The 26,839-nt window shown below is 37.5% G+C and overlaps 1 protein-coding gene and 1 long non-coding RNA gene across 2 annotated transcripts; both read left to right on the forward strand.

Moving 5' to 3' along the window:
• The first annotated feature begins 11,616 nt into the window (after positions 1–11,616).
• On the forward strand, positions 11,617–16,284 carry LOC149836625 (putative disease resistance protein RGA3). The gene is made up of 2 exons (XM_090006959.1): positions 11,617–15,594; positions 16,101–16,284. The coding sequence occupies exon 1, from the start codon at positions 11,617–11,619 to the stop codon at positions 15,556–15,558; it is 3,942 nt and encodes a 1,313-aa protein (XP_089863085.1). The 3' UTR covers positions 15,559–15,594; positions 16,101–16,284.
• Positions 16,285–19,851: 3,567 nt separating this feature from the next.
• Positions 19,852–21,106, forward strand: LOC149836626 (uncharacterized). The gene is made up of 2 exons (XR_016431822.1): positions 19,852–20,196; positions 20,401–21,106. It is a non-coding gene; the product is annotated as an uncharacterized LOC149836626 (long non-coding RNA).
• The last annotated feature ends 5,733 nt before the right edge of the window (positions 21,107–26,839 follow it).

Genomic DNA, 26,839 nt, shown 5'->3' on the forward strand with positions numbered 1-26,839 from the left:
CCCGCTCGAGTCTGACTTGCCTTGCTCAGGCTAGTCAAAAGCTTGTGCTCGACTAGACTTACCATGATCCTGAGCTTGAGCACAAGCTGGATCCAATCGTGACTGAGCACCAGCTCTCAAACAACCCGAGCTCGAGCCGTTCTGCTCTTCTATCAGCCCTAGTGAAAAGTAGTCCAGTAAGAAGCATTTGGGTCCAAATTACTGGACACAACAATTGTAATCCTGGTACTATCAGGTTGAATTGGTAAATGAATCAATTGATTACTCAATTGACCATCCCAATATATACATGATGAGGCACACTATATATGCAAGATTGTCCTATTTTCAAAGTAACTTGCCTACCAATTTTACTTGAAATACCCCCTAAATATGTTCAAAATGCATTGCTTCATCCAATTTCCAATCTCATCATTGTTTGGGAGCTGGAGATGAGAGCGGGGGGGGGGGGGGGGGGTGCGGGGTAGGATATGGGAAGATCCAGGATGGAGGTTTTGCAATTTTTGGCTGTCTCAGATCTGACTGGACCCAACTCCCCCACTTCCTGTGTATTTGGTTGTTCTGGATCCAACTGAGTCTTTTTCAAATGCAAAATGATACAGTTTGACAACTCTACTCTTACCACCCCCACCATTTTCTTTTCCACTCTCATCTCCTCTCCAACACCAGCTCTCAAGCATAGCCTTATACCTTAACATATTGCTTGTTTCATATATTCATACATAAGGTTAATGTATTTAATTTGCACCATAAATTTTTTTTGAAAGGCAAGCTGGGGTTAAGCAAACCCCTACCAGTTATACAACTATACCATTGGGTTTTGAACCTGCAATGTCCCAACACAAGATGATGTGCACTAGCTACTCCTACCAGACAAGCGTTGCGTGAAGCCTGAAGGGAGAAAGGAGTGTAAAAAAATGCTTAGATGAATCAAGCATAAAGTGTTTAGGAAGCATAGGGGAAAGGCAGTAGGCATTTACAATTTACATTCATATCAAGGAAAACGAACTTCTCGTAAAAATTTTGGAAAGATTAACAAAGCATATATATATATATATATATATATATATATATATATATATATATATATATATATATATATATATATATATATATATATATATATATATATATATATATATATATATATATATATATATATATATATAGTTTCACGCTTCTGATGTGAGTTTCTTAGATTTTAATAAGCTTTGGTAACTATGATTTACATACATCAAATACATAGTTGTGCATAAAAAACAGGTTGTGTAGTGTTTTTTTTTTTAAAGGCAAGCTGGGGTTAGGTAGACCCCTACCAGTCATACAACTATACCATTGGATTTTGAACCTGCAACCTCCCAACATAAGGTGACGTGCATTAACTGCTCCTACCAGACAAGCGGATACCCCTTTGGTGTAGTAAGTATACACGTGAATAAATATGCGCGAACATGCAAACATATCTTGTTATTTTCAACAAGTTTACACATACGGACTTTTATTTTGCTGAAACAAGCTATATTTCTGCAGAAGTAACAAAAATAATAGGCCTAATATAGTCCAATAGATATCAAATTATCTCTCCATGCTTCCTGCAAATAAAGAAAAAAATTTAATTAATGGCAAAAACATCTCCGTAATTAAGGCCGGTAAACAAGCAAAATGAACCTAGCCTGAATTGGCCAATTCTTATAGCTAGCAAAGCAGTGCTTGAGCTCATAATGAGCCGAACTAAAAGAACCAAGCTTGAACTGACTTGCTTAAAAAATATACATTGATTCCAAGTGAGAAGTGATAGGATTACAAAAAAGATCTTTATAACGCTTGAAAACCAAAACCATCTACTATATTATATGGCATACAAGCTGCGCCAATAAAAATCGAATTTCTTATAGTGACATAAAATATTTAAAACATATTTGTTACTATTTAATGACTTTATACATGACGTTCTGTGATCATCGCAAAATTTTTCCTCTTAGTTTTCTCTTTCTTCCTTCTCTTTTCCTTTCTAACCTCTATTTCCCTTTTTGAAGGGGAAAATAAAAGACAAAAAAGAAGAGAAAAGCGAAAAGAAAAGAAGAGAGAAATGAACTCTTTTGCGAAGGTCTCACTTGACCTGAATTTTGAAAAGATTTTGAAAATTACATGCCTTCGTTTTGAAATAATTGCGAAAAAAAGGAGAGACGGGATTCACTCATCGATACGAGGTTCGACTGTTCCTGGCGCCTTTACCAGGGGTAATCGAACCAAAGATCGAATTTATGCCTTTTGCTTTGCCTAAATATTATCTAAGAATTTATTCTAAGTCTAAAATGCATAAAAAATCATGCTTGTGCAATGCAGAAATGTATGCTTTTTGAGAAAATAGTTTAGAAATTTGGGATTTTCCAAGTGATTCTGAAATAAATTTGATAATGCAGTGAAGAGATGATTTCAAGTGTTGAAATTGATTTGAAAAAGTTAGATTTTGAATCTAATTCAAAATTTGAAATAGATCTGGAAGAAGAGACTTGAAATTCCCAAGTCTTAGAATAATCAGAGACTTGAAAATAATTCTTGAATTTGAAGAAATGAAGAAAAAGGGGAGATTTGAAATTTGAGATAGAATTTTTGAAGTAAAAAATGAATCTTCAAAGTCAGAATGAACTTTGAATTTGATTTTGAATCTAGAATTCAAATTTTGAGATGGTATTTTGAAATGAGATTGAATTCTGGGTTCAAAGTCTGAAGCTAGAATGGATCTTGGACCTAGTTGGAATTTGAAAAATAGAATTGGATTTTAGATCTGGATTTCAGAATGGATTTGAATCTGAAATCTGTGATCCTAAATGAAATTGGATCTGAAGTCTAGAATTCGTGATGGAATTGAATCCGAGATCTGGAATCCTAAATAGAATTGGATCTGAAGTCTGGGATCCAAAATAGAGTTGAATCCAAAATCTGGAATCCTAAATGGAATTGGATCCGAAGTTTGGAATCCGAATTGGAGTTGGATTTGAAAATCTGATTCCAGGGTGGAATCGGATTCTAAATCTAGAATCCAAGAGGATTTTGAAAATCCCAATGGGTTTTGAGGATGAATCAGGATTTTTGAAAATTCAGATTTGAATTTAAAACTTAGGAAAAAACGAATTTTGAGATTCAGAATCAATCTAAAAAACCTTGATTTTGAATTGAGAGTCAAGACTCAATCTTTAAATAGAACTTTGGAGAAAAAATAAATGATAAACTTTGATTTAAAGCTTGAGTTTGAAATTAGAAAGTGAATCAGGAATTTCAAAGTTAAATTAAACTTTGAAATTTGATCTCAGATGTTAAATTGAATTTGAAATTGAATCCTGAAAATGAATTGAGAATTACAATGTTGATTTGAACTTTGAATTTTGATTTGAATTGGAAATTGAATTTTGAATATACAAATGAATTTCAAAGTCAAATTAGACTTTGAAATTGAAGTTTGAATTTTTAAAATAAGATAGAAGGATGAATTTGAGTAAGATTTAAAGATTGATTTAAGAAATGAAGAAGATACTTAAAAATATATCTCAAAATCACTTGGATTTTTGAAAAAGAATGTTGAAAATATGATGTAATTCTATCCTAAATGATGAAATGAATTAAAGAATTTGAAATTGGATTTGAAAAGCATATTTCATTTTTTAAGTGAATTAAAATAAGATTGAAGATATAATACATTTCTGACTATGGTCATAAAATGTATTATGTAATAATCATATTTAAATTCAAATGAAGAATAAGACACATTTTGGTGCCTTCATAGAGTTTAAAATAAAATTAACTCTCAATATATCCGGACTATGACCATTGATATATATTTTGAGTTAATTTTAAATTAAGCCCTGATAAAGGAAGAAAATATTTAAAAATATGATGATTTTTTAAAAGGGATCCAGTGCGGATCCAATGTTATTCCATAAAAGATGAAAATCATAAGTTTTGTTTACACCCTAACTATGGCCATTGATGCAAGTCATCAACTTAAGATTTAATCACCTTTTATTAGAATGGTGCACGTGTCATTCGTGATCACATTCGTGATTTTTTAGAATAAAAGAGAAAAATGATATGAAACAAGCATTCCTAACAAAAAAATATACATGCTCATACATTCTAATCTAAGCTAGAAAAAAAATTCTCATTGATATCTAGCTATTACATCATTGAAATTGAAATTAAAATTGCAAAACTTCCTAACTTAGGATGGAAAGCACCATTGTTACACGTTTCCTACAAAAACCAGAGTTTAGCATAAAACAAGATTGCAAAATACGGAGAATGATGGAAAATATTAAGTAAAATCTAATTATTATGCTCATACTAAATGGAAAATGCATATATAAATGTATTTACCTAAATTGAGATGCTATTCAAATAATAAAGTATATACTGGGATGATGTATTGAGTGAATGCTAAAACATATATACAATATCCTAGAATAATAGTAAAAATAAGTTAGAATACATATATATCATCTAAAAGGGAATGTAATACTTGTATCTGATGATGAAATGGAAATGCCTATGCCAAAGTCTGTATTGAACCTATTCATGCATTTATGTATCTAATGCAGATATGGGCACATGGTTTATGACAATGGTGATATCAAGTGGAGGTAGATGCTACAAAAGGAGATTGTGATATTGAAAAATGCAACTGGTATGTAGTGGAAGTTACATGAATGAAGTGACAACTGGTGACAGGCATGGGTATACAACAAGTAAAAAAAAAAGAGGTGTTTGTTGGAAATGAAGTGGTGATAGTAAGATTTTGCAGGAAAGAGGTGACAACAAAGTGTTGTTGGGGTGAATGTTGGTACTGTATAATGGCTGGAGTGATGGGCAACATACTTGAGCAGTAAGATGATGTATACAGGTGAGATTAGTTCCTCAGAGTAAGTTAAATGCTCATATTGCCTTCCGCCATGCTGTCATAACAAGCAGAGTGATCAGCAAAAGTTGATATGCTGCAAGCACATCACTAATTTGTGATAGGCATCTTCTCTGTATTTTCCCCAAGGATATCATCAAGGATAACCAGAATCTAAGAACATCGCTTGGAGGCAAGGTTAGTGTAATTGCTGCTGTCACCTTAAACTGGATTTCTGAGATACTCCAAAGACCCATTTGCATGATTGGATCAACAAGAATCATTGTACCCTGGGCAGCCATAATGCTGCAGTGGTCGATTCTCCGGAACATTGCATGAAGGCACTATAAAATGGTTTTTTGACAAAAGAATAGGATATCTTGAGGACCCTAGAAATTAATATAGGGTGAATACAAAATTCAGACAAGCCATCTGATTTGAGCAATCGCAGACAACTTTAAAGTGTGGCCGAATTGATCAATGATCTCCTAATTAATGATGCGCAAACCCAACTCAGCAAAACTCAGTGACACACACAGGATGAATATAACTGGCCTCATAAGACTAAGACATGTGATTGGCCTAAAATAGAGGATTATTGCATACCTAATTACTAAATTTGATGCTATTCAATGATCCTCCCTTTTGAACTGTGACACCTGGAATTCTGGAAACTCCAGAAAAGATGCAAGATAAATGGAATTCACTTTCATGCAGCTGAAGGGATGTAGGGATATTAGAGGTAGAAAAGCAACTAATGAAAAATGATGAGACCTTGAGATGCAATGGAGCAATTGATATACTGTAAGATCAAATGAGAATCAATGATGCAGGAAATGTCTGGAACTAATAATACTATATAACACTTACAGGATCGATCCGATAGGTATGAGAATCTATTTTAGATGAAAAAAAAAAAGAAATGTGGTGAAGTCACAGAGCAAGATGAAGATCTGATAGGGATGGGGGGGGGGGGGAGAGAACAATAAAGTTAAGAGTCAGCATGCATAAATCGTGAATTGCAACAATGTGGAATCACTAGAATGGATGACATGTGTAGATAAATATACAAGTGAATAGTGCATTTTGCAGAAAAAAAAGAAAAAAAGAAAAAAGAAAGACAAAGGGTGTCAATCAAGTGGATAGGGTGCATCATGCTATACAGGTGAGTTATGAAGTGCTGCAATAGGGGTGCTTTTGAAGATGATTATGATAATGAAAGACTAATGCTAATACTCAAGATTGGAGCACAGGCTAGCAAATGTATAACAGTGCATACTAAGTGACCTCCTAAGCACATTTATCATCAATGCATCTGCAAACTAAGGTATGACTTTGAAATGACATGAAACTAATATACAAATTTGGCAGGAAATATGTGCAGGAGAGTAAGGGACAAACAAATCTTAATATTGGGACCTAAGAAGGCCAATATGCAAGCAAGGGTGAATCCACCAAATGCACAAGCTAAAAAGTGCATTTAGATATTACGTGATAAGGCAAAGGAAAGAAAAGAGATAAAATGCTTAATGGATAATCAAAGATCAGTGATGCCCATTGTTCTTGTAATAGCAAATTCAACATTGAAAACCCCATTCTAAGACATGGGGCAATGGGTTAAAGTTCTGCTCATACATGCCTTTTTCAATTTCTGTTAGTGACGCACGAGCATCATCAAGCATATGTGAGAGAACAAGGGAGTTTGATGTTTTTCCCCAATCACACGGCTGTTCACCGCTGTCTTCTACCTCTCATCAACAGAAACATTAAGTCACCACTGTTCCCAGATGATTCTGTCACTCTTATCAGAATTGCATTTTCATATCGACTTCAGGAAAATCAATAGTCCTTGAACGCAAAGATGAATATCACAGTGAAAATAACATGTGAAGTATAGAATCAATCAATGGTTATATCAGAGTAAAACCCGATCTGATATTAAATCAGATCGATTGTTTACTTTAAGCAGAAGAAAAAGAAAATTGGGTTTAAAAGAAACTATTACAAAAAACAAAACAAAGGGGAATTATGATGCAGATTAATTGTAGGAAAGGGATTCCACCATCGTCAACAAGTGTTGACTTGGAATTTTCCCATTGATTCAAAAAAAAAAAAGCTGTTACGATGAACTGGAGGGTCATCTCTTGATGAATTGGGAATTAGATGGGTAATTTCGATGGAATCAGATAATGATATAGGCCTGAAACTAGTAAGTTTGTAGAACCGATATCAATCACCCGATGCTGAGAATTCTGATATGAACCAAAGTTAAACAAAAAAAAGTATCAGAAATGAAATAAAATAAACTGTAAATTGGAATACGTTGCAGAGGAGAAAGAAACAAAAACAAAATATATCGGAATGGGGATTTCGTTTGCTGTAGCACAAGAGAAGAGTTGGTGTTGCTAGAAGCAACCCAACACAACTCAGGGGTGCGTCAATGGGGTAAGAACAAGAAAAAAAAAACAATACAGAGAAATTTAACAGAGAAAAGGAGAAAGGGGACCACTTACTGTAGATTGGCAAAAGCTGAGATGAGAGTGGCTCCCTCTCTAGATATTGCTATCGCAGGATCAAATTTCTTTGCACAGTAAAAGGGGACAATAGAGAAATGGAAAAGATGAGGAGAAGAAGAAGAGAAGAAAGAAGGAAGATGCGTAAAGAGGCTTTAGATGGGTGGAGGGGTGAAAGCGATGTTCTGAAGGAGAGAGAAGGGTGCTGAGGTGAGAACCAGATACTTCGATTGACTCTTGTGATCGTTTATATAAGAAGAGGAGGAAAAATCGAGAAGAAAAAAGATCAGATGGAGGTTGGAGATGGACGGGAGAGGAAGAGCCTCTGCGGTTTTTGCAACGGAAGGTCGTTACTGGCTTTTCACAGGGGGTGCTCGGGTTTTCCAAATTTTTCAATAAAAAGGCTCTTTCTCAAAAGGGGTTTTAGCTAAAGAGAGGTTTTAAAAACTGTCTTTTTCTGACTTTTTGAGAGAAAAACCCTGAAAGCATAAGAAAAAACATGAGAATTTTTTAAAGGACAAGGTATTTAAAGTATTTTTGCAAAACTTTTATTTTGAGATATAAGATTTTTTTTTTTTAAAATAAGGTTTTTGAGAAAAGAACTTCAGAGATGGCTCTGGGTCCTAAAATTTTGATAAAACATTAGAATTCAGATCTCGAATTAAGATCGGACCTTGTATTGAGAAAAACCTCTGCGAAAATACAAAGAAATTGATTTTTTTATTTTTTTTGAAAAATAAGAGATTCAGTTTCAGAATTGGATCCAGGTATCCGATTTGGATCAGAAATTGGGTCAGAAATAAAAATTGAGTCTGGATTTCAGCGAATCCGAGAAATGAATAGAAATTTTGATTAAAAATTGACCCGATTATTCAGAAGATGAGCCCAGGGCCAAAAAGAGAATTTTGGGTTTTTTTGGAAAATTTAGGGTGTTCACATGTTCGTCTTGCTGAGCACATTTTATGAGTTTAGACGAGCTCTCTTTTCAAGCCAAACATGAGCTGAGCCACGAGTCGCTTAGCTTGTTCTTAGCTCTACACATATCCAGTATTCTTAGGCATCATGGAGAAACCAAACTTGGGTTGGTGACCTAGCTGAGCTGGGTTAACTTGTCTTGCTTATGATCTCATGCCCAAGTGACCAAAACTCCCCGGCCGACCCCCAGTTGCAAGATCCTTCTTTTTCATTAACCATAGAATCCAAAAAAAAAGAAAGAAAAAAATATTTTCTAGGGTCTTTGGAGCTCCCTTCAATCCAAGTAAAGAAGAAGGCCAAAATCGTCTCCTGTGTCATGCTCGCCATTGGGTTGCCAACACAAGCCAAAGGTATTCATGAACCAGCAGACGTGTTACACCTTCTAACTGCCTTAAATTGAATTGAAGGGAGCTCCATTAAAAGCCTATAATGAAATCTTTAATTGAAAGGGAAATCATGGTAGTTGTATCACTTTTTCTTGATGATGAAGGAAACCACACATGCAGGACACTTGGGTTGGGCTCTATAGCCCATTGCCAAACCCTACTCGCCGGTGTAAAACCTCCGGGTGCCCCTGCTTGCCACCGGCCGGAAAAGTCTCAGGTTATCAAACTCGCGACAAGGAAAACTCGGAAGAGATTAATTATTTTGTCACCATGAAAGGACAAGCGCTATTCTAATGCATTACAAATATGCATAATTTGGAACAACATAGAGGGCTTTTTCTTTTTCTTTTTTGATAGCCAAATGAAAATCACCAATTTCCTGATCACTCAAGGTACAATCGGATGGAAGCAGATCAGGTCATGCTGAACATGAGCTTTTTTCCCATGCCAACATCGTGGCCGTCTGTTTGTATTTTGGATGAATGCCACGTAGCATATAACTGTTCTGTTGACTTTTTAACCTTTTCAAAATACAAAACGAACGGGCACGATGTTGGCATGAGCAAAAAAGCTCATGTTTAGGCATGGCTGGATCAGGTATCATCACATGGCACACTTTCAGGTGTGCCGCTGCACCTGATGCCCTCCATCTTTGGCTGACAGTCTGCTAGTTGTGGGGGGCCAAAAGCAAATGAGGGCAGCCAGATGCATACTCAAAGTGTGCTATGTGATGGCACCCGATCCTGTCTCGATGTCCCATGCCCTATACTCATGGCATCCTTAGATGTAAAGCTCCAAGTCCCCCTTGCCCACCAGAGAATACATGCAGCAAGGAATGGGGTTTTGAACTCATGATGTCCTTTCAACTTTGGATCTCACAAGCCGCAAGCACCCTAGCTAAATAAGCAGGGAACTCTTAGAGGGCGTTTTTGGAAGGATATCCCTACATAATCATCATCAAGATTATAATTACCGAACTGGAAAACCAAAGATGGTAAATTCATAAGTGGTTTTCCGAGGAATCTAGATAAACTTACCCAACTGGGACAAACCACCTATGACACAAAAAACCACCATTTTCACAGAAGAAAAGAGATACCAACATCACATAAAACAGCTAGTAGTTTTGAGAACCAATAGCCATTCTCAAGAAACCAAAGGACTTAGAGATAAAACCACCAGCGATAAAAACCCTAATGCCCAGCAAAGAAGAAAAGCTAATAGAAGTAGAGAATGACAAACAAAAGAGGAAGATAGTGACTTGGTATCAGAGAAGATGGTGGGGAGTGGGCATTCCTTATATAGAGTTCGGACAAGAGAGAATGGTATGAAACCCTAGATTCGTCCCTAGCCGTTGGATGCTGGAGAAGGAAATAATGGATACACACTAGATTCTATAGAGAGAAAATGAGGATCTCTTTATGGGAAATTAGCAAAATTCACGTGGGGAGTACCGAAATTGCAGTCTCCTTTTTATCTGTCTAGTCACTCAGTCAGTCAGTCGACCGTTGGATCTTCAAAAAGGGAGAGCGTTAATCGGGAGCAGAGGTGGAACCCACCAAAGACAAAAGAAGCAAAAAGAGAATCAGCACCTACCACTAATAGGTTTACCATTATTAATTATACAACTTATCTTCCTTTTTCGGGTTTTCCTCATTCTTGTCATCATTATATTCGTATTATATTTACACATGAAGACACCCGAATAGATCGCTTGCCTGGCCAGAAGATGCTGACTCTCATTCATCTTAGAATCAACTCCAATAAGGTGTGCAAGTGTTCTTCAGTCTTCAATAAGGACTTGGATGTCTGTGATCTAGGGGTGAGCAAAAAAACCACGATCCAACCAACCCGGACCTTACCATACCCAACTGGTTAATTTTGGATTGTAACCGACGAGTATGGTTTGGTTCTTGGTTCTAATTTTTTAAAACCAATGAGTACCAGTTTCTGGTTTCGGGTGAGAACCACCCAACCGGCTCAACCGAACCAGTCCTATATATAATATGAACTTATATTTTTGAAAATATTTCAAGTAGAGACTGAAGAGAGGCATCAAGACACCATGGCTTCATGTCACGGAGCTTAGTGCTTCTCTTACTCACCTCACATAGATTTTCAGTGAATTTTTCTCTTTTTTTTTTCTGTGAACTTTTTTGTTTGTAACTTTGAGGATAAGGTAATAGATTTCAGGATGTTCCCCCTGGACTTCGTTTATATGTCAAACAGGCTCAAGGCCTTTGTGTATCTGTGGCCTGATCTTTGTGAAGTTTCAAGATATTATGATTTATATGTTATGCTTTTAAGATGTTCTATTTACAAAAAAAATATTTCATTTCAAGATGTTTCGAGATGTTAGGGTTACAGTCCCATTTACAAAAAAAGGTAAAACATAACTTCTTTGCAGAATATTGGGTAAGCATTAAGATTGTAACTGGGATCCAATCAAAACCAAACCGAACCAATGGTTCGGTTCTTAATTGGATCCATGAAACGAGCGAGTGGTTCACAGTTCGCAATTTGCCAAACCGGCCTCTAACGGATGGTTTTCGGTTCTAAGATAGAAACCATCCATCCTGAAACCGATCACCCCTAGCTGGCACGATGACCGTAGATATGACAGGCTGAGCCATCGCGACCAAGTCTTTTTGTGTGTTTTTTGGTAATAAAATACAAAAAAAAAGTCATCTCATGCAATAGCAGGGTCTACCCGTTCACACTTAACACGACTCTATGGCAACCCCCTTGTCGCCATACCAGAGACCACCAAATGGCTTGGCACCATTTGGGGTCGCCATGGCATTCTCCTCTTACAAAGATGTTTTGACGCAACTCTCTCTCTCTCTCTCTCATGGCGGAAGTAGTTGTATCGCTCCTGTTGGAGAAGGTTGTTGGGCTCGCCCAGCAAGAGATCTTGGGGCTTGCTTCTGTGAGGAGCGAACTGAAAGAGCTGGAGAGTGAACTGAGGGCCATCCAAGCCATCCTGGAAGATGCCCACAACAAGCAATTCACTTCAAAGCTCATAAAGGATTGGCTACTGAAGCTCAATGATGTTGCTTATGATATCCAAGACATGATTGATCTCTACACGATCAACACCAACATGCTCAAAAGTAGAGCCAGGCAACACAGGTTTCTTCCTTCCTGTTTTCACTGCCTTAAACTCTGTTTCCATTACAAAACCGCCAATAATATAAAGAAAATCAGAAAAAGGCTTAGCATGATCTCCAAAGAAAAGGATCGCTATGGCCTTATTCCAGTTGTTGGGGGGTCAAGCCTGGTAAATATAGATGATATGTATCAAAACCGTCAGACTTCATCATGTGTCACTGAGTCAAGCATCATAGGAAGGGAAGAAGATGCAGAATTGGTGGTGGAGCGGTTGCTAAAAGAGCTGCAAGGCAGGGGGGAGAATCTTTCTGTCGTAGCAATTGTTGGGATGGGGGGACTTGGCAAGACCACACTTGCAAAAAAGGTCTATAACGCTGACAGGATCAGGGAGTATTTTGAGATAACCATATGGGTTTGTGTGTCAGAAAAGCCAAAATTGATAGAACTGCTCAAAAAGATATTAGAAGAGGTTATGGGGATAGGAAGCACCACCAGTGAAATCAAAGGGGTGAATGTTTTGCATTCCAAGATAAGAAAGTCTTTAAAGGGAAGAAGGTTTCTGCTAGTTTTGGATGATATATGGGACTACCATTGGTGGGGCGAGTTGAATGGCCTTCTACAAGTTGGTGGATCAGGGAGTAGGGTTCTGATCACCACCAGAAACAGAAATGTTGCTGTCGGAATCGAAGCGGCATGCCTGCATGATTTGAAGTGCTTAAGGGATGACCAAAGTTGGGAATTGTTTGTGAGCAAAGCATTAAGAAAAGGAGAACTTGAAAAAGAACTTGATGGAGTTATGGATATCGGCAAGGTTATCGTGAGTAGATGCAAAGGGCTGCCTCTTGCTCTAAATGTTGCAGGAAGCGTATTGCGACAGAAGGAAAGAAGAAGATGGATTTGGCAAGATGTTGCTAATAGTCCATTTTGGGATTGGACATGCACAACAGGTGAAGAGAGCATTCTTTCTGTTGTTGCATTAAGTTACATGAATCTACCTTTTTCCTTGAAACAATGCCTCGCATATTGTTGCATCTATCCAAAAGATCATCTGATGGAAGGGGAAATCTTGATGAGGCTATGGATAGCAGAAGGTTTTATTTCAAATGATGAAAGAGTGGGAATGGAGGCACAGGCTGAAAGGTCTCTCGAAGCTTTGGTTGGGTTTTCCTTGATCCAAGTTGAGTATCATGGCATAAAATTTTACAGATTGCATGATATTGTGCATGATTTTGCTCTTTACATAAGAGGAAACGAACATATGGATGTAGATTCTTTAGAGTCAGAGAAGATATCCCATCAGGCACGTTTCTTTTCATCTATGGGCAAACAGTGCTCTGTTGAGGCATTGGGCAAACAGAGCCACCTGCGCACATTGTTGTTGAATTTCATCTATGATTTTCGTTTGGTTAACTTTTCTAATTTTAGGTGGTTGAGGCTGTTAGACTTGAGAGCAAGCAATATATATCAGTTGCCAGAGTCAATTGGAGATCTGTTGCTTTTGAAGTATGTCAATCTTTCTTTCACAAAAATAACAGAGTTGCCAGAGTCATTTTCCAATCTTCATGATCTTCAAACATTGGACCTCTCTTATAGCAATATTAGAAAACTCCCACAAGGAATTTCACAAATCAGGGCTCTAAGACATCTTGATCTAAAGCATGCAGATCGTTTGGAGTGTTTGCCAAATGGAATTGGGAAGCTTACTAACTTACGAACATTCAGTATGTTCGTGGTGGGCAGTCACAAGATGGATGGAAGTGAAAGTAGCATAAATGAACTACGTCACTTGAATAATTTGAGAGGGGAGATGATCATAAGTCACATAGAAAGAGTTGGAACTATAGAAGAAGCTAGACAAGCTGAATTGGATAGGAAGGAACAGCTTGAGAGTCTAGAGTTGCGTTGGGAATGGCAAAGCAAAACATTTGTAGATGACAATGCTAAGATGCGAATGGAGGCCATACATGAAGAGCTTCAACCTCCAGATGACCTTCAAAAACTGATAGTGGTAAACTATGGGGGTCTTAGGTTTTCCACTTGGATGAACACAAGAATGCACTATGGCTTGGAGGAGGTTTCGCTGCATGGCTGCAGATTTGTGGAATACTTGCCAACACTTGGCCATTTACCGAAACTCTTGTGTGGAGCTGAAAGTGTGAAGACCATTAACAGTAATGAGCTTAACTGCAATAATCATGATGGTGAACAAGTTGGATTCCCCAAACTACAGGAATTAACTCTTTCAGATATGAAGAGCTTGGAGGAATGGCCATTTGACTGCAATAGCAAAACAATGCCTTGCCTCCACAACTTAGAGGTTTTACACTGCCCAAAGTTAAGGGCATTGCCATTTTTTCCAGCACTCAAGAAATTATTTGTCCATTATCTGGATAATTGGGAAGGATGGCTAGGGATAGAGGGAGGAGGAATGAAAAATCTCAAGTGGTTATATGTTTCTGGGTGTCCAAAATTGCAGATGTTGCCTGAGTTCCCTATATTGGAATTAATACAAATTGCAGGATGTGAAGTTTTGGACAAATTACCTCACTTGCGTGCTCTAAAAAACATGACCATTAGCAATTGCAGAAAAATCCATGTTCTGGAGGATACAAAGGTTGAGATTCAATACCCTTCTAAACTTGAATATATGGAGGTGCATCATTGTCGAAATGTGAGTTTGCCTGCCCATTGCCATGGGCTTCAGAACCTCTTAGTGTTGATAATTGTTGGTTTGAAAGAACTCACTTCAGTGCCCACTGAAGGTCTGTCATGCTTGATCAATCTTGAATCTCTTGAAATCAGGGATTGCCCCATGTTGACTTCACTACCTGATGGGTTGCAACTCCTCACAAAACTCAAGAAACTGACAATCTGCAATCTGCCCCTACTGGTTTATTTGCCTCTAACTTTGCTAGAGAACATGACAAGACTTGAGAAACTGTACATGGGTGGATGTCCCAAGCTCAGTTTTGAACAACAGGGGCTCCTAAAATACTTAAAAACCACAATACTCAGAAGACTGAAGATCAATGGTTTTCAGGAGCTAGAATCACTCAAGGAGAACATGAAACAGATTGAAGAGATAGTTATAGAGGATTGTCCTAAGTTAGTGGCTTCTGTCACAGATATGATCAAGCATAATCACCTCCCCAAGCTTCAGCTTGCATGTTTTAGCTGCCTGTCCAACTCTGAAAAGAATATTTGCAAGGGAAGAAACTGTGTTACTTGTTCTCTAGTCATTGATTCTCTAGAAATGAGTGATAGACTAACTGGGTTATGTTACTGGAGCAGGGTAAATGATATAGTGATTTCAGTGTTGCATGACCTAAATTTGCTACCAGAATGGCTACAACATCTACACCAACTAGCAAGTTTGAAGATTACAGCAAGTCCCAGGCTGACTCATTTGCCAGAATGGGTGAATAACTTCCGCAAGCTTAGAAGGCTGGATCTTGTTGACCTGCCTGAGTTAAGGAGCCTACCTGATGGAATGCAAACACTTGATGAACTCAAGCGGTTGTATATCCATTCATGTCCGAATCTGACTTCTCTACCAGATTGGGTGCAATGCCTTCCAACACTTAAAACCTTGCATATCTCCAATTGTTCTCTGTTAGTAGAGCGATGCAAAAGGGAAGATTGGCATAAGATCTCTCACATTCCAACTGTATATTTGCATTAGCACACAATAGTTCACCAAACAAGTTGTGGAATCCAGGTACTGTCTCTCTCTCCCAGAATCTTTTTTTTAGTCAATTTTATAATCAAGTTTAAGAATGATACAACGACATAACAAATCCTAATTCATTTCATTTCCTTTCATCCACAAGGTTTTTGAGCTAATAGTCCTCTCATGCATTAATTCTTGTCGAAGGTGTCTATATGTCATTGTTCTACAAACATCATTTAATAAAATGCTTGTCTTAAGCCTTTGGCAGTTTGTTCTATCTGCTTTTCCATCAAGTCACTTTCTTTTCTTCTTCACAACTGTGGAATATTATTCATATATTCAGGATAATCACGTGATCTCGTTCCCTTTTCCTGCAGAAACTATGAACCATCTCTTGATATGCATTTGTAATATAAACCTTAGAAACCCGTTACCCCAAATCATTTGTATCTGAGATTCTTAATTAGATATTTTGCTTTTTCACTTTTGAAATTGTATCTGAATTAGGCATTTATTGTTTTTACTGATGATGGATGTGTAAACTACGTCATCAGGACAATGGAGGTATGTAATGCTGAGCATACATTATTATACAACAGCTGAAACTCTGGTAATTTCTGCTAAGGATCACTATTGTCATCCCAAATCAAAGGCCATGGGAAGAGGTTGAAGGCTGTTTGCAGATGGCTTACCATTTTGTGGTTCTTGTGGTCTGAAAAATTTTATAGATACATTGATATTGTGTTAGAAGATTATTTTTTATGAAAGGTTTCTTTGTCCGCTTTTTTTGGTTGACCAAGTTGATCAGGTGCTATAGTATGTTCATTGGAATTCATTCTTGCTTTCATAAGTCACTGAAGTACTATGTATCCTCTGGTTCTAGAAGTTATGAATAGAAATATTGTCAAGTAGTTGTGTTTTGGTGCAAGGCATGCAACAAAGAATCCAATTGAGAGGTGTAGGGTTAGCCCCTGTTGTTACCAATCCTAAAGCACACCTAGAGCTAGTGTGCTACTGTGAAGTCTGCAACATACACTTGTCTGAGAGTATCCCTTTTGCTCAACCAACAAAAGTTTTGATAAGTATTTTTTTTTGGTATATTATACGATAAACTGTCTAGAAAAGCTATCTTCAAAGGTAATTTTACACCAAAATTTGCAGACCAGGATAAAGGACAGATAGGCCTTCTTTAATGGGTTAATGTCCTTTTAAGGCATGAGTAGTTCCTTTCTTGGCAATGACAAGGCATTCCTTCTCTACCTTTCTTTAAAAAAGAGATAATTATTGGAGGCCAAATTAGTGATAGATCACTTCTCTTTTGAGTATCATTCGGAGAGTGAAGTGAAAGAAGAAAACCAATGAGCTTTCAAAAGCAGCTTCGCTATTCAGATAATTTCAGGAGGACAATCTGCAAAGTTGCTGGTTTCTCTGTGTTTTATGTTCAACCTATCTTACTTTTAGTGTTGGCAAGATCTGCAGCAAACTGCTCAAACCAATTACATGTTATTCATGGTATAGACTGACTTGAAAATACACAAAAGAGGCTAGCAGGGTGTGTGTGAAAGGTTTCTGAACAATTTCATTTCCAGGCTGCAGGCAGTCCCATTAAGTGACCTGCTTCCCGATGTCAAGAAAAAATAAAATATGCAAAAGAGCCAAAGCGAAAGCACATTCAAAATCAAAGGGCTTCCAACAATACCGGCTACATATTGATGGTTTTGTGTAAACAAAGACTTGACAAAACAAAACAAATGCACTGTTTTCATACAGGAGAAAATGGATGCAACTGCAAAAAAACACTGATGTAAGGTCTAGTACAAGACAATATAAACGGCATACATCTATGGATCTTAACCGAAGATGGGCCTCCAATAGATCACAGAAAATACATATCCTCGTAATGTTATATTGAAATACCGTCATGTGGAAGAATGTAATATTTATCCAATCATATTGCTGACAGAACATATTGGGTAAAAACATGCACAATCGGGTTCTTTAACTCATTTTGCTTGTTTGTAAATAGCCAATATGCCAAAGTTTTGCTTGATAGTGTTGGTTCAAAAGATGATATCAGTTCAAAATACAGGGGCTGAACGACTTACGTATAGAAACTTGTACATGGTATACACAAACCAGGGATATAAACAGTTCGGATGTACCCTTTTGTGAATGTGAGCTAATTGGATAGCAGCTCTTCAACTTCGGATGGAAAAGGCAGTACTGAATCCGTCCTTTTACATGTAATCGGATTCAGATATGCATCATGTTCGATGAAAAATACCCATGCAGCCAAATCCGAATCTGATTATTAATCGGATTTTATCTGATGTCCCGAATCCTACTAATTGGAAGTCATTTTGGCTGAATATACATCCAATCCATTGTCATCCCTAACACAAACCATAAAAATGAGCATTGAGGAAGATGTTTAGAGATAATGCTTTTCAACTTAATTAGAGGTCATGGATCTATTTTTAACCAAATGCGTTGATTCCTATGGCCAAATTTTAGATACAATTTCTGTTAGAGGTCATTTTTTATGCAGCGGCATTGCGTGCCTAGCATGCAGCTCTGTTACTGCCGAGTGCTGAGCATTATCTCAACATTCCACAAGATGAACACCACACCCATCTGGAGAAATGCCAAGATGAATGGCTGTCAAGCAGGTCGCTGCATGGTGGCATGCAATGACACTGCATTTAATGCGAAGTCTTGAAGTTATCAGAATTGTCAAGTGCATTTCCCAAGTCATTTTCCAGCACTAATACTGTCACTAAGAATTCATCAAAAATACCCCTGCTGTGAGAAAGCAATTCTGCCTTTAGGCTTTAAAAAGATTACCAGAGACTGACTAACCATAGAATTCATGAAGATTGGTGCTTGTTTTGTTGCTCGTTAGGAAGCAATCTTCATATAACATGTTTTTGCATTTCAAGAAGTGACTCAGGAACGAACTTTATTCCAGTAGGTTCAATGCAATTCAAGCAATTGAACACAAGTACATGCGTATCAGTGATTTAAAATATCAGAGATATTGGTCTTGATGGCAATTATCAATATTGTTAAAATCAGTTCACTAGGTGAATCAGTTTCTTAGAGAAATACAAAAAAAAAGAATCGAATCTAATCAAATAGAATCAATCAACTTTTTACCATCAGATAATGTGTCATTAAAAAATAAAAAAATATTAAAAAAGAATGTTAACCCCCTTAAAAATATTTAAAAATTAATTGAATCGGCTTCGGGCGGACTCTATCTGAATCAACCGATTCTGACCAATTTTAACATGTCGGATTTCAGCAAGTCAAAAGCTGATTCCTATTAAAGGAGCATGTAGATCACATCTATGAAGTTACATTTACCTAGAAAAATGAAAAAAAAAGTAGGTTTTGCTAGAGCAATTATAGGCGCCCCCTTAATAAAACCCTTTTAGTTTTTGAGCTAGGCTAAGAGAACGGCTCCCATCTCCGCCCCTAAACCCTTGAAGTCATCATGTCCACTGGAGTCATTGGAGATTTTATGATGCAGGAGAGGGAATAGAAGAACCAGGTTCATAAGCGTTCATTTTAGATAATTTTTTTAGTTTATATTTAGATATTGGGTCCAAATGATGGATCTATATTTAATTATGAAGTTTATCATATTAGAAAGTCATCTTAGTCAGAATTTATCATATTTAGTATATTTCATATTTACCATTGTAATTCCTCGTGTATAAACGGATGAGAAGTCTAGGATTTTGGGGCAGTTGAAATAAATATCAATTATATATTTTTTACCCTTCAGTTAATTTTCTGTCTTTTTACTTATTTCCTGCATTTCCTTCGAACTTTTCTTGAAAGTACTGTTTTTTTCTAGTTAGTTCATAGTTTTGGTAGGATTTTCTTGTAAATCTGAGATCACATGAGGTTTGTGGTGGTTTGAGATCGGAGCTCACTTCAAACCTCTTTGGGGGTGCGGGGATTCACCCCTATCATATGGATCTGTTTAGTTTTGTAATTTTCTCTCTTGTATCTGTTAAAGTTTTATGCCTTTTGTTTTGTATATAAATGTCTTTTTGAGATATGGGCATGAGAGTTTGAGGTGTATTGAGGATTAGGGTTTTGAGAGCTCTGTCTCGTCTCTGTATTTTTTTCACAACTTGTCAGTGGATTTTTGCTCCTGGTTTTCTTCCATGAACGTAACCCTAATTACCGAACCACGTAAATCTGTATCTTTTCTTTTCGTTATCTTGTGATTGCTTAGTTTAGATTGTGATTTTTCATGACATTCATTTTGTAGATGAATGGTTCTGGAAATTTTTGTGGAACCGATATGAGGTAAACCAGTCTCCAACCATGGCGTTTGGGTTGCAGTCGGCATCGAAAGCAACCTGATCCTGTCTCTTGGATTATGGAGGAAATTGGGAGGACAACCGTACACGTGTTCAATAATTATTGGTTTGAGGAAAGGCCGAAGAAATTTTCTTCGTTTACTCTCTCTCTTTCTCTCTCCTAGGTCTGAGTTTTTTTGGGTGAACTCTGTCTAGGGCAGAGTTGCTGCAGCCAAGACGCCTATCACAAACGACCAGATGCTGAAACTCGCTGATGCTTCTCATGATGATCGACCCTCTATAAAAATAGAATCAAGATCCAACAGAATGGCCGGTAAATCCCCCAGTACACCAAGCTATGCAGTTTTTTTTCCCACTTTTCTTCACTAGCCCAACCCTCTTTTCTTTACGAAATCTGGCAATGTGATCAAGAAGATCATGAAAAATTCTGTATGGAGGAAGTTTTTCTTTTTCTTTTTTTTTTGTTGTTTTTTTTTTTGAGATATGGAAGATTGTTATGGCCTTGTTTTCGTTGCAGGAGGGGGTTGATCTTGGTGGTAACGCATAGAGAAGTTGTATGGAGACCAACAAAACCGGTTTGCTCGTTGAGGAGCTGAACATCTTGGCAATGGAAGGAAAAAATGAAACATTGGTAATCAAATGGTTCGCAGATGAGTCGTCCAATGTGAGAGGGAGATGCTACCACTGCACAATTGTTTGGGATGGAAGGAGTTGAGAAGGCTATCCTTGCAATGAAGATCTACAACAGCTATGATATAAGAGAGCATTTAGGAAACCCCGCTTAGTCTTGTGTATCAGAAACACTCGATTTGTTGAGTGTTAGCATTAATGACAATGGACTAGGTTATTTGCATATATGTGAAGGAAAATAAATTTTTACTTGTTTTAGATGGCGTATGGAACTATGATGGGTGGAACGAGTTGAACGGTCTTTTGTACGTCGGTGCATGAGGAAGTGGGGTCTTCATCACCACTAGAAACGAGAAGGCTGCAGGGATTGTACTTGAAAATACAGAGCTGTGATCAGTGGGTTGAGTTGGTTTCCTTGCACCCTTCTTTGTTCTAGTGGTGATCAATATACTACTTCCTGATCCATGGACTTATAAAAGACCATTCCGCTCATTCTACGTTGTTTCAGACATCATTAAGAACGAGCAGAAGCCTCTTTTCTTTGTATCTGCTTATTTATTATTAAATGCAAATAGCTTTACTTCTTCCAGCAATCTCTCTTGATTTTTTTTATATATCTTCAACAAATTTGGTTTCTTTGACACACAAACCTACATGGATTTTTCAAAACTTTCTCTTATACTGTAGATGTTGTAGGCCTTCTATACAAGGATAATCTTTCCAAGTCCCCTTTGTTTAGGGCAGTATTGCTCTCTTTCCCATCAGGAAACTCATCTATCAACTGTTTGATTACCAATTTGTCATATTCTTCCTTACTAATGTTCTGCTGAGTCTTAAGCAAAGACTGAGTAACTCTTCACAACAGTGTTCTAGAGGAGAATTGGAAAATTTTAGGAGGTAGGGACATTCACAGATCTGCAAATAATAAAATACAGAGATTGATAGCTTGCCCTATGGATGGCAGAAGGGTTGTTTTAGAAGATGGCAAAGAGGACATGGATGTTTGGGCTGGAAAGGTAATTTGAGAATATCAGATGGTTGTGGCTGCTGCAATCTGAATAGACCAATAACATATCGGTTTACCAGTAACATGATCTTGCATATGACTTTTTCCCATTAAGTAAGACGTGAAGTTGGGTGTGGTTTTTCTAAAGTTGGAGAGGATGTCTCATCACATGCATTCTTTTTGCTAATATGTAAGCAATGTTCTTTTGAGGCATAAATAAGGCATCTGCAGAGATTGTTGTTGCATCACATCACTGGTTTTCAATTGTTTGCTCCTTAACAGTTTTAGATGTTCAAGGATGTTAGACTCAATTGCTTGTTGCATCTGCCATTGGTCAGATTTAATAGAAAATTTAGCAGTTCTGAACTGCATTTATCTCTCTATCAAGAAGCTGAGTTGCCAGATTTGCAGATCTTGAGCCTTTGCCATTTTAACATTTTAAGGATTCCTGAAGGGGTTTCACAAATAAGTGCTCTTGATATACAACACAGATGTATTGGAAAATCTGCTGAAGGAAATTCTGAATTTCACTTGCTTACATTGATCGAGTTTGTGGTTGGTTGTTGGAATCTGAAGTGGCATAAACGAGTTTCATTACTTGAAAACCTGTATAAACATTTTAACCGGATTTTACTTCTGAGGTAATTTTCACAAAAAAGTTGTATGACTTGCAGATATTTCTCAATATAACAACTACTGTCTAATTTCTTTTCTGTTTTAAGTTCATGATCATCAATTACTTATTTGCTTATTTACTTTCGATTCCCTTCATTTTTTCATGTCATACTTCATCCAATTTCTTTGCAACCAGAGGAATATTACACATATATTCAGGATAGTTACATGATCTCTTTTCCTCTTTCATGCAGAAACTAAGAACCATCTTTTGATATAAATTTGTAATGTAAACATTAAAATCCAGCTACTTCAAATCATTTCTGTCTGAATAAGCATTTGTTTTTCACATGCATGTGTAAAAAATTCTCATGATGGATCCCTTACTCTAACCATTCATAATTCACTTACAAATTGACATTAAAAAACACATCTAGCTGTGTATTTCCTGATAAAGACATTTCTTGGACTAGACCTTGTCCACTTGACCCTAGCCCTTGTATCTATATTTTCTTTACTCAGTAACCTGTCTCTTCATGTTGTTCTAGGAAGAAAAATGGATTTAAAAGAAGAATTTACCTTCTCATTTCTGGATGCAATGTCACAAACTCCATTGTTATGTTGACACTCTTAAGCCCAAAAGATAATGCTGACAAATAGTTGCAATCATTCTACCTCTTATGGCCTCAAACAACGGATTAAAGCAAAATCAAAAGATGGAAGGGATATGTATGCTCTGGTTCTATAAGGCATGGATGGAAATATTTTGTGTTTTGAATCTATTGATGCAATCTTGCAAGGCATGCACCAAAAAAGTCCATTGAGAAAAGAACTAGATAGTTAATAGGTAAGAGTTTGATGGCCAAAAAAAAGAACCGGATCTGATCCACATACATTATGTTTTCCACCAACACGTCCATGTTTGTTAGATATATTGAACAATCCATAAGCAGCATGTGTACCAACCGACATTCTTTCTACGTGTCACTTCAAAATAGTATGGTCATATTAAGAGTCTAAGACATTACTAAAGAATGCATAACTGCTTAAATCATTCAAGAACTAGGTGGGTTTCGAGCACCAGTTCCCTGGGTTGAGATGATACAGCTCTGTTCGACCAACCCTTAAGTCTGACCTTAATCAAGCCTTTTCTTTTTTCCCCTGGACTTTACATGACGAATCACACCTGTGGTCGAATGAGATAGTTGGATGCTTAGGTAGGGTGCAATGTGATTGCACACTTTTAGTGTGCTGCTGCACCTGATCACCCTCTAGGATACAGCCTATCAACTGTGGGGCCTAGATGGAGGGTGATCGGTAGGGATGCATAGCGAACCGAGTTGGCTCGGGCTCGTCTCGCTTAAAGCTTGGCTTGGGCTCGTCTGCTTTGTAAATGAGCCGAGCTTGAACCAAAAGCTTGCGAACCCAATATATATATATTTTTGCAAATAAATTCAAAGGTGCATTGTTACCCTAATGGTTAGGGCGTTAGTCTTTCTTCAGAACGTGTTGGGTTTAAATCTTTTGTTTTTTTAGCCTTTTTTCACTGAGAATTTTTAGTATGTATATGATTTTTTCAGTAATAATAGTCAAAAGACTGCTTTGGCTTAATGGTTAGTCATTTGGTTATTGTTAAAGAGGTTTGGGGTTCAAATCTCTCCCACAAATTTTGATTTTACTATAGCTTGTTTAAGCTCAGCTCGAGCTCAGAACTGAGTTGAGTTCTGACAATGCCTTACAAGCTCAAGCCCAGCTTGGACAAAGTAATTTTGAACCAAGCCTAATTCGAACAGCCCTTGGCTCATGTGCATCCCTAGTCATCAGGTGCAACAGCACACCTTGGGGATACAGCCCGTCAGCTTGGAGCCCAACAGCAGATGGAGGGTGATAAGGTGCAGCAGCACACTACAAGTGTGCAATCACATTTCCCCTGATCTTCCTTTGGTTGTTTAGGGTTTGATCCCATAGAGATTATCCCCTAGCTGGGCTATGCGGGAAAAAAGGGGGAAAAAACAACAGCCTACACACCCAGTGATTACCGTGTGCTAGTTTAAGGTCTGCAACATGCAACTTGAGTGTCTACAGAGAGCTAATTTTTAACATAATCTTTACACCAAAACTTTGACACAGGATGAAGGAATGTTACGCGTCCAATGGGCTAGCGTCCTTGAGTCATCTTTTCTTGACACTGAGGAGACACTACTTCTAAACCTTCTTCAAAAAGTGATTTAATTAGGAGGCCAAACTAGTGATAAATAAATTTTAATTTTGGTCACTTTTGGAGCGAGGTGAGAGGAATACCAATGAACTTTGAAAGCAGCTTCCGCTATTGAGGTAATTTCAAATGCTTACGAGAAAATGACAATCTACATAGGTACCTTATTGCATATGTTTTTTATGTTCATCCTATCTTCTAGTAATGTTTGCAAGTTCTACAGCAAGCTGCTGGCACCAATTACATGCGGTTCATGGTAGGCTGACTTATAAATGTACAAAAGAGCCAAAGAGTAAAAACACATTCAAATTCAAAGGGAGTCCAAGAACAGCTACATATTGATGGTTCTCTCTGTAAACAATGAGTCAGTGACTGCAGAAAACTATAGGATATAATACACGACAATATGAATGGCATACAACTATGAACTCAACCGAAGATGGTCCCCAGTGGGAGATGCATAATCATGTAACGTCATATAGAAATACCATCATGTGGAAAGACTAATATTTGTCCAATGATATTGCTGTCAGAAAACATATTGGGTAAAAACATGTACTATCTGCAACTCATTTTTGTTATAGGTGCATCAGATTATCACTCACGTAACAGTTTGCTTGTTTGTAACATTCAATAGCCCAAATTTTAGCTTAATGGTATTCGTTCCAAAGATGATATTAACCAAAACAAGAGTGCTTGACACTTGGGTATAGAAATTGGACAGGGTATACATGAACCACATAAATGAGCCTTGATGAAAATTTCAGAGAGAGAGAGTATCAACTGAGAGGTCATGGATCTCCTTCACCAAGTCTTTAGCTTATATACTCCAGGATTCTATGTTTATCCAAGTACATTTTATCCTATGGCAAAATTTAGATGCAATTGAAGCAGCGGGAATGATTTCACAAGTCATTTTAGTCTCTGTTTGGGAGCTGTAGTTGGGAGCGGCGATGGGGGGATTCACCAAATCCCAAGCGTCTCCATTGATTGGAGTCACCTTTTGGGAGGGGAGCCAGAGATGGGAGCCGTGTTGAGAGGGGAGATTTTGTTATAAATGGGTGGATTTCAAAAGCTTCCTCCTCATGAGGATATTGTTGCCAAATCCACCGATTTCATCACCGCTCCCAACAACGGCTCCCAAACAGAGCCTTAAAACAGTAACATTCTCAGTAAGAATTTCAAACAGCATCTATGTTATGCTGTAGAGAACGCAGTGCTGCCCAAGGCATGGAATGTGAGGGGCCTCTTTGCCTGGAAGAAGACACCGCCGGCAGCAGCCAGCATCTTCTTCCACCACATACAAATGCCCTCTAAAGAGAGCACCAAAGACCAACAGACCACGGCATTCATAAAGATGGTGCTTGTTTTGTTGCCCAAGCTGGAAAGCAAATCTTCATAGAACATGTTTTCATGCTTCACGAAGTGGCTTTTCATTAGCTTCAGTACAATTCAAGCAATTGAATATAAGCATGAACACGTCATTGATTTTGGGAGGCTATAGTGGAAAATTTGATAGATAAATCACTCTTACTGTCCATCTAGGAAACCGTACATGAGTTTTTTATCTCATGCAGCTCATTATTTAGTTTTTCCAAAAGAAATAGATCTGTTTCTTTGTTCCAGAATCTCTGCCCTTCTTCCACAAGGTTTTGAATAGTAAACGCCAGAGGTCCTATTGAGAAAGGAACAAGAAAAGAAGAGTTTTTTTTTTTAACTACCAGGATTACTCACTCCATTCTGAATTATAAACATCAGAGGTCCTGTTGAGAAAGGAACAAGAAAAGAAAAAAGATTTTTTTTTTAACTACTAGGATTGCTCAAACATGGTCTTGTGACATTACGTAAATATGATAAAATTTTGAATAATATTACAATCTTAGATACTCCTTTTTTTTTAACTGTGATCTTAGATATTCTCATTTTAAAAAACCTTAGTAAAAATATTGCAATATGTTCAAAATAGATGTCATTTTTTTATGCAGTGGTGCTGCATGCTTGGCATGCAGATCCCCTAACGGGAAATCCATCTCAACATTTTGCAAGATGGACACTACACCCATCTCGAGAAATGCCAAGATGGATGGCTGTCAGGAAGGTCACTGCATGTCCACCATGCAGCGGCGCTGCATATATTGTGAAGTTTTCAAAATAATGGAGATAGTTGTAACAGAGTTTGTAAAATGCAGCGCAAACTCGGGTGACTTCATTCAATACAATGGTTATACAACAATACTTGGGTGAAACAATCCAAAACCTAATTAAGTATTTTGGTGGTAAAACACCCGAGCTCTTCCTGTTGGCAGCCCAAATATAAATCTTCAGAAGTGGTTCAGAAAGCATGCACTCTAGGGAAAGGACCAAAAGGATAAAAAAAGCGAGAAGCAGCAGTAGCAAGAGATAGTGCAAGTTGGAGATTTATGAACATTTTATGCTTCTATAAAACAAAAAACAAAAACAGAAACAAAAAATATTTGGCTCCCCGCTCCT

Source organism: Nuphar pumila, chromosome 5 (assembly GCF_984573655.1).
Source record: "Nuphar pumila chromosome 5, dmNupPumi1.hap1.1, whole genome shotgun sequence".
In the NCBI taxonomy this organism is placed as follows: domain Eukaryota; kingdom Viridiplantae; phylum Streptophyta; class Magnoliopsida; order Nymphaeales; family Nymphaeaceae; genus Nuphar; species Nuphar pumila.